The sequence below is a fragment of the Cucurbita pepo genome, chromosome LG06 (genome assembly GCF_002806865.2).
Source record: "Cucurbita pepo subsp. pepo cultivar mu-cu-16 chromosome LG06, ASM280686v2, whole genome shotgun sequence".
NCBI lineage: Eukaryota > Viridiplantae > Streptophyta > Magnoliopsida > Cucurbitales > Cucurbitaceae > Cucurbita > Cucurbita pepo.
In genome coordinates, this window is record NC_036643.1 from 10,558,671 (window position 1) to 10,568,059 (window position 9,389).

The window sequence follows — 9,389 nt, forward strand, 5'->3', positions numbered from 1 at the left end:
AAAAAAAAAAAAAAAAAAAAGGAATGAGTATAAAAATTATACACAGTGAGCCACCTACTCGTAGGCTATTATCGCATCCTAATCTTAATAAAACTTCTACAGTCTTTTCTTTGACTCTAGAACGTCTAGTTCTGGTCTTAGCTCCTTGGGGCTTCTTTGGTTCATTGTCCTTTCATTTAAACCTTAAGAGTTCTCTTATGCTAACATGTGTTTGACTGGTGCCCTGCAAGTAGCTACCTCAACATGGCTATAAGACTACTTGGTGTCTTACTTAGGAAGTGAGCTGAACCCCCTAGTCCTATGGTAATCTCCTTGTTTTGGGGAGGGCTACCTCCCCTATCCCATCCAGCTAAATGGTCAGTTACGACGTGCGTCTCCCGTTTCTCATGCTAAAACGGCTATCGAGCAGTCGAGTCCTAATCAGGAACCCGCTGGTCCCCCACAAAGCTATAACACCAATCACACACAAGTAACCCAAAGGTACTCTAGAGGTGGTTCGTATGCCTTGGTGATTTGTTAGGCTTCTAGGGGAGAGGTTAGGTCTGTACTTTAGATCCCTAGACATTATCATAAATGTGGGACATGGAAATTAACAGAGTGTGCACACAACTATCATCCAACATCATCATACATAATTTTTGCAAAGTAAACATACATGCTCAACGGGACGATAACATCCATCAACTCCTGGAGGGCAGAGTTCACAAGTTCCCATCCTTCTTTCAACATGAGTGAAACATATACATATAAGGCGGAAGCTTAAAACATAATTGCAACACTAAGATGAGTCTCATAATACTCCACGTAATACATCCATACTCTAAACAATCAAATTACCTACATTTAATATGAAAAGTTACCACCTAAGATAATTAAACTAGCATGCATGCATAACCAAGCGACTCTTACAAGTATTTCTTCCTAAAGTTCTATGTGGTGACTTACATGATTGATGTGTGCCCTTCGTTTAGCGTTTCAACACCAATAGCGTGTCCAAAAATACTAATTTTCTCCAATTAGGTCCTATTTAATATAAAAATAGGGTTAGAGTTGGAATCAGGAAAACAGAAGTCGAACCGGACGAAAACGAGCTTACACGCGCTCTCACGTGCATGAGAAAGAGATACATGCGCATGGCCACGCGTGCGTATGGACGTGCCTAAGGGAGGAGGACGCGCGTCCTCGTGCTGACACGTGGCGCGCTTGGGTTGGTCATTCGCTAATGAGTGTCTTGGTTCGAATCCGAGAGCGTGCGCCGAAAATCCGAATTATCCTACGTTTACGAGTGGCAACAAGAAGCCGGGTCGTAAATCTAGGTCTCGCGCGGGTCATCGGGTCGTGGACTCAGGTAGCAGGCTACTGGCCTTTGAATCCTGCCCGACGCCTAGTATTCTGTTGATTTCCTTCACCAATGGGTGCTTGACACGTGGCCCTTCTTCTCCGGCGATGCGCGACCCCTTGTCCGCCTGACACGCGTCCAAGTCATCGACTTCCTCCTGGGATTTCCAGAATATGGTTACTTTTTTCATTTTCTTTGCATTTTCATATTCCTTCACGATATTTGTAGATTGCATATCCATCCATTAATAGGTATTTTTCTTGTAATTTATTTCTAACCGGAGATAATTATTTTAGTCCAAAGATGGCAAGAAACATCAATACCTATCTCCTTTGACGAGCCGGAACTCCTACTCCAATCCAAATCAACTACAACTTCCTTCACAAGTGTAATCCTCCCTAGATCAACCTACTCAAATTTCAGATTCTAACTCTTACTATATCTCACAGAACTTAAGGAAATTCGAGAATCTAGATTCAAGAACTTTACCTTTAAATTTTTCTCGTTTCTTGACGATTTTGGGCGATTTAAGAGTCAACAATGTTCTCCTCTAGGTTCTGTGAAGATTTCGTGAAGAGGGCTCGGCCGAAATCAAACTCCTCTGTGGCCGAAGATTACCTCTCTCTCCAAAACTTTCTTTCTCTCCCTATTTTCTTTTCCCCTCTTTTACTTTTCCCCTTTTTCCCTTTATTTTTCTTTTTCTTCTTTTAATCATATGTTACTAACCTCAAGTTCAGGTGCTTAATGAGAAGGGATGGCAGAATGACCGAATTACCCCTCCGAGTTGACTTTGACCATATTTATAATTTTCCATCATTTTTCTTTTATATGTTCAAGTTCTTTTATTTCTAAGCATTTTTCCCTTCTACATCATCTCGAGATTTGGTTCCTAAAACCCCTGATAAAATTTAGGAAGTTCGAATTTTAAAGGAAAAATTAGATTTTAATTTTCCATCAAGTGGGTCTTACAAATTCTCCTTTCGTCCTTGAAAGTTGGCATCTCTTGGAAGAACTTGGGATAAACATTTCTCATGTCTCTTCACGTTCCCAAGTTGCCTCTTCATCACGGTAGTTACACCATGAAACTTTTACTAAGGAACCCACTTTGTTGAGCAAGTGCCTAGTGCAACGGTCTGACACAATAGAGACTGGCACCTCTTCAAGCGTACTATCTCTTTGACATATAATAGATCTTGTCGATCTACTAGACATGTATTCTCACTTGGAACAAAGTAAGCTATCTTGCTTGGTTTGTTCCCAACTACCCAGATCTCGTTAAAACTCTACATGGTTTTTGGCAAACTTGAGATAAAACTTATATACAGTACTTCCTATGTAAGGATTGTAGCTATCTTGCTGGGCGATGTCTAGGGGTTCTTCACCTGCTAGCAGGTCAAGCATCGACCTACAAAATCCGTTATGTCATTCCCCATACCTGGCCACTAGTAGAACCCTTTCAGATTCTAATACATTTTCGTACTTCCTTGGCAGAATATATAAGATATATATCGTGAGCTCGGTCATGATCTTTTTCAGGATTTTCTCATCTCGAGGAACTCACAGGCGGTCTTGCCATAGCAAATCTCCATTAGAGATCTCATGATATTAGGCTCATGCTCACAAGTGGAAAAGAGATCTCAAGATAAAATGAGTTTACAACCGACATTTCAAAATCTACTTTCGCATTTTCTTCTAAATCGCGTTCTGATAATAAATCTAAAATTTAAAATAATTATGTCGCATCTTATTTCTAAGTTCTAATTAGTTATGAAATATATGATATTCGTAATCGTTTAATATTTGAAGTTTAAATTAGTTAGGGAATATATGTGAGATATGTGTAATAGTTAAATTTGATTAGTACAATATTGAACCTTAGATCTCAATTTTATTTCTGAATATCGATGAAGATTGAACCTTCGATTCCAATTCTATTTCTAAATTTCGATGAAGATTGAACATTCGATCCCAATTCTATTTTTAAATATCGATGAAGATTGAACATTCGATCCCAATTCTATTTCTAAATATCAATGAAGATTGAACAATTCTATTTCTAAATATCAATGAAGATTGAACCTTCTATTTCTAAATATCAATGAAGATTGAACCTTCTATTTCTAAATATCAATGAAGATTGAACCTTCTATTTCTAAATATCAATGAAGATTGAACCTTCTATTTCTAAATATCAATGAAGATTGAACCTTCTATTTCTAAATATCAATGAAGATTGAACCTTCTATTTCTAAATATCAATGAAGATTGAACCTTCTATTTCTAAATATCAATGAAGATTGAACCTTCTATTTCTAAATATCAATGAAGATTGAACCTTCTATTTCTAAATATCAATGAAGATTGAACCTTCTATTTCTAAATATCAACGAAGATTGAACCTTCTATTTCTAAATATCAACGAAGATTGAACCTTCCATCCTAATTCTATTTCTAAATATCAATCAAGATTGAACCTTCAATCCCAATAACCTTCCATCCCAATTCTTCTTTCACCAATAGAGGTTTGTTAGGAGAGAGAGAGATTTGGGGGAAGAGTTTGTAAGAAGTGGAGAGAAGTTTGGGAGAGGGTGTTCGAGATTATTGAGAGGGAGTTCCACTTTGACTAAGGCTAATTAAGAGGAAGAACATGTGTTTATAAATAAAGAATACATCTACTAGGAATACATCTAGATTGGTACTAGCTATTTCTATTATAAAGGACTAATAATCTCTATTGGTACTACGAGCCTTTTGGTACCAAGCCCGATTGGTTATAAAGCCGTTGGTACTACGAGTCTTTTGGTACCAAGCCAGATTGGTTATAAAAGAGAAATAATCTTCATTGATACGAGACCTTTTGGAAAACTAAAAGTAAAGTCTCTAGAGCTTATATTTAAGATAGGCAATATCGATTGAGAAAGTTCATGATTCCTGACGTGGTATGAAAGTTGTCAGGAATTATAGTCATGCCCACCTAAATATACGAACAATTATATCATAGCCATATATATAAAGGGCTTGGGAAGAAAACACCTACAACTCATGATGAAAACAATACCTCGCCAATACAACGGAGATAATGCAGCTACGCCTGATTAAGACCATAAAACTTTGTCCGTGATCAAAGGGCTCGCTTAACCTGGATCAAGTTTCCAATCGATCCAGTTCGCTATACAACAATGCCTATCCAATCTCAGAGCTTTAAATTACAAAGCTCCAACACAGTTGAGATCATCATGTGGTATTTCTCCTATTCTAAATGTAAGCTCCTGTTCTTGCAAAGGATGGAAAACACGTATAAACAGGCAACCTAAGCCAGGTTATCTTACTCGATAGACGATTTCAATACACAGCTTTAAATTACAGTGCTAGCGAAACAGTCGTGTTCAAGTGGTATTCCCCTTAGTGTAGATGTATGTTCTTGCAAAACATGAGAAAGCAGCAAACCCAATAGCACTAAGCCCAACAAGCAACCAGTAAAAGTAATCAAGATGAGCTTTGTTCAGATTATTATCAAACCAGCTTTCTTTGCCATCCCCACTGCTTAATTTTTCAATGGCAGAGATGAGAAAGCTGCTCAAAATGCTGCCAACGCCAAAAATACTCAGATACAGAGAAAGACCGATGCTTCTCAATCCACTTGGAACCTGGTCATAGAAAAACTCTTGCAACCCAACCATTGTGAAAGCATCAGAAATTCCAACAACTAAATATTGAGGAACCAGCCACCATATACTCAGAGGAATAGTCGCCTTTGGCATATCAACTAAACCATATTCTTGAGCTGTTTTGAGCCTTTTCACCTCGACTAATGCAGCAATGACCATGGAAAGAGCAGATAATATCATCCCAAATCCGATTCTCTGTAGCATTGTAATTCCAGAAGGTTTCCCGGTGAAACGTCTTGCAATCGGAATGATTACGCGATCGTATATTAGGATGGAAATGCCAATGGACAGACTGATAAAGGATTGAAGTGAAGCAGCAGGTACTTCAAATCCAGGAACTATTGATCTGTCCATTGTGACTCCTTGTTTTGTAAAGAAAGTTGATGACTGAGAGAATACAATACCATATGCTAAGCATGTAACCCATATGGGGGCAAGCCCTACTAATGATTTTGCTTCCTCAACTTCACTGATAGTACAAGCATGACCATCTTCCTTCGAACTATTAGGTACAATCAAAGCTTTGTCTAGGAACCTACCAAATTATAGAATCTAGTAAAGAAAAGAGTTACGTTAATGCATACAATATAAAATGGTGTTAGGATCGCACAATAATGCACACACTCGATCTACCAAATTATAGAATCAAGTAAAGAAAAGGGCTACGATAATGCATACAACATAAAATGATGTTAGGATAGCACAATAACGCACACACTCAATCTAGATTAAAACAAAGAACAACGCACATACTTGATGTAGATGAACACAAAGAACAACAACGCACACACTCGATCTAGATGAACACAAAGAATAGTGGAGAGAAAATACCACAGACTAAGGGATATATATATATATATATAGCTTTAACATATAACCACTCGCTATAAATATCTATCATATATGAATAAGCTATAAATAGTCAGCCAGCTCCATATCCACATGTTATAAAGAATTACCTATCATATCCATATTACGACTATTTTTCTGAACAGAACAGAAAAGATTAGTACATTTTACCCTTCTTTTAGTCCTCTGATTTACCTGAACTGTTGAGAGCTATGGTGCGGTAAAAGGCCAAGGATTTCCTCTTCATGAGCTATTTCTGAAGAAATTACTCGCCAATTTCGTACTGCCATGATAAACACCCGTCCAATCTTCACAAATGGGTTTTCCACATCTCCTTCGCTACTGTACCTGTACGTCTTAGTTCCAAGCAAGAAGACAACTAGTGCAAAAACCATAGCAATACAAGGAATGCCAAACCCAAGACTCCAGCTAAGGTTATCTTGCACATAGCTCACTGTAGTAAATGTTGCAAAAGTGGCCACAGAGATACCGAAGCACCACCAATTAAAGAAAGAGCTTTTAGCTTTGCTCTCTTCTGGATGTTGTCCATCAAATTGATCGGCTCCGAAAGCTTGGACGCAAGGCTTATGTCCCCCTTGAGCAAATGCCACAATATATAAGGAGAAGAAAAATAAAACTACGTGGACGAGACTGGGGGAACATGGTACACGGTTTTCTGTCTGTTGGCAGGCAGAAGTGCTGGAATAAGGTAATGTTGCAGACACAGTCAACAATCCAAGCCCCTGAATTCCACGCAAAAAAATAAAAGAAACAGACATCACATTTACTTTTAAGCCTGGTCTACATGAATAAGTGCTCTGCCAGCTTAAACCAAATGTGAAATTCAATTTTATGGCTAATATTCAGAGGAAAATTCAACACCAATGCTTATGAAAGGCGAATATGCAGCAAAGGAAATGTATTTGCTCAAGTAAAATGGTTCAGATGATGAATTCATAAGGGATTGAGCCAACAGATTCGGTGAGAGTCCCTTAGGTAATTGGGTGGAGACCGTGATCTAGATGATCTTCAAGGTGCGTTAACTATGTCAGTGGAAACAGCAGTATCTGAAGTAATAGGCTCAGGTGCAAGGGAAGGAAATTCTTCCTCAGGTGTGCACCAACATCATACATAATAGGCTCGGGTGCAATAGCTACTTTTGGAGAGTCACCATTTTCAACTACTCCAGCCACAAGACAAGGTTACACAAAATCCTTGAGGAAATCTGCTGTGGATGAACAATCAATATTGGGCTGTGATTGAAAGAGAAATAATTCCTCTAAAAATATAACATTTCTTGAAATAAAGAACTCCTGCTTTGAAATATCAAAATGCTTATAGTCTTTAATGCCTCGAGGATATCCAACAAATACACATGGTGGAGCCCTTGGATCAAATTTAGAGACATTTGGCTAAATAGAATTCAGCCTTTTCTAAAGCTAAATCAGAAATTATCCTCATACAACACGAAAGCCGTGAAACATGTAGCAAAATTTCAACTGACTGGAATGGATTGAACTCTTGGAGGGCATGATTCACTCAAGATCAGGATNGAAGTAATAGGCTCAGGTGCAAGGGAAGGAAATTCTTCCTCAGGTGTGCACCAACATCATACATAATAGGCTCGGGTGCAATAGCTACTTTTGGAGAGTCACCATTTTCAACTACTCCAGCCACAAGACAAGGTTACACAAAATCCTTGAGGAAATCTGCTGTGGATGAACAATCAATATTGGGCTGTGATTGAAAGAGAAATAATTCCTCTAAAAATATAACATTTCTTGAAATAAAGAACTCCTGCTTTGAAATATCAAAATGCTTATAGTCTTTAATGCCTCGAGGATATCCAACAAATACACATGGTGGAGCCCTTGGATCAAATTTAGAGACATTTGGCTAAATAGAATTCAGCCTTTTCTAAAGCTAAATCAGAAATTATCCTCATACAACACGAAAGCCGTGAAACATGTAGCAAAATTTCAACTGACTGGAATGGATTGAACTCTTGGAGGGCATGATTCACTCAAGATCAGGATCGCATATTGATGACTTCAGGATGTACAATAAGGATCGCATATTGATGACTTCAGGATGTACAATAAGGATCGCATATTGATGACTTCAGGATGTACAATAAGGATCGCATATTGATGACTTCAGGATGTACAATAAGGAAGAATACATAGAATGGAGAAAGTACATTTTCAAATCACTAGTATATATATGGTGCACTACCTAGGTATATATATGGTTCAATTTACGGGTATATATGGTTCAGTTTGTCTTATAAAGTTTATATAGTTGACGTTTGACTTCATATATTACAATAAAAGAGATTATTATACATAGCTATTTATTGTGTTTATGAAGTAGTTCAGTTATCATTTACCATATATAGCTTACTACTGAGTAAAAGAAAACTATTCGTCAATTTCAAGCTTGTTTCGGCTAAATCGCCTTGACTTGCAGGAACTAAAATAATCCTGAATTACCAGAGCTCTAGCCAGTAACTTGCATAATTTAGTAAGAAAGGTAAAGTAAAGTAAAAGGAGAGAATAAAGTAGTGGAGGAACCAGAATGTAAAGGGCAGAGGAAAGAGCGATAGTGCGGTATCGTCCGAGGAAGGAATCGGCCAGAAAAGCTCCGAGTAGAGGTAGCATCATGGCGACTCCGGACCAGACATTGACATTCTGCGCTGCTGCGGCCGTGGACAGGCGGAGCTCGTCCGTTAAGAAGTTAATCAGGTTGGAGGCGATTCCGTAATAGGCGAATCTCTCGGCAACCTCCACTCCTAATCAGAACGGGAGAGGATAAAGGAATTGGATGGGGAAAGAGAAGAAAGAGAAGAGGCGAACCTATGATGAAGGAGGCGGATCTCCAGCCGCCGAATTTGGATCTGAGGACTGGGCGGCCATTGTAATCGACAGCACCCTCCACCGTCTCATCCAACAAAGGAGCCTCCATTTTGGCGTCGGAGTGTGGAGGCAGAGCCGATCGAGAAATTGGACTGATCACTCCATTTCTGAATCCGTATGAAGAAGTTGTATTACTATTTCACTGCATCATGATCCGTATGAAATTATTGTATCGGCCACGATGTTAGCGTGTGATTAATTAATGTGAGTAGCAGAGGATTAAACAAATTGAAGGAGGTTGCTTGCTACGTTTTTTATGCCATAACTGACCAATAACACAGTCTCCCGCCAATCTTTTAAATCAATTTAATTTTACAAGCCGTCCCGCCTTCACAATAATATAATATTATCTGAAGTGCAAGCCAATAGCAGAAGTGAGTGTTCATAGCATAAGTCAAATGCTTGAGCAAAAGTAGAGAGTGAGTATCGAGAGCAAGGATCAAGATTGATACTTGAGAATAAGAGCCGTGAACAAATATCATGTAACGAATCTGGGAACAACACTACTGGTAAATCTGAAATAAATTGCTGACCTGGATGCGCTGAAGCAATTTGGAATACAAATTTTCGAAGATGACATGAAAATTTTAATCCATATCAACGGTCCAAGTGGGTTAA

General features: G+C 38.5%; 1 protein-coding gene across 3 annotated transcripts in view; it reads right to left on the reverse strand.

Moving 5' to 3' along the window:
* LOC111797136 (protein NRT1/ PTR FAMILY 5.10-like) overlaps positions 1-8,983 on the reverse strand; it is an 18,421-nt gene extending 9,438 nt beyond the window's left edge. The window contains exons 1-5 of one of the 3 annotated variants that reach the window (XM_023680049.1): positions 8,712-8,982; positions 8,430-8,647; positions 6,052-6,599; positions 4,726-5,542; positions 4,435-4,602 (exon numbers count right to left, since the gene is read on the reverse strand). In XM_023680049.1, coding sequence (XP_023535817.1) covers positions 4,726-5,542; positions 6,052-6,599; positions 8,430-8,647; positions 8,712-8,820 — 1,692 coding nt within the window. In that variant the 5' untranslated portion in view covers positions 8,821-8,982 and the 3' untranslated portion in view covers positions 4,435-4,602. Of the gene's footprint in view, positions 1-4,434; positions 5,543-6,051; positions 6,600-8,429; positions 8,648-8,711 lie in introns of those variants that run through there. The other 2 variants (XM_023680050.1, XM_023680048.1) reach the window with 2 other exon arrangements.
* Positions 8,984-9,389: the final 406 nt, after the last annotated feature.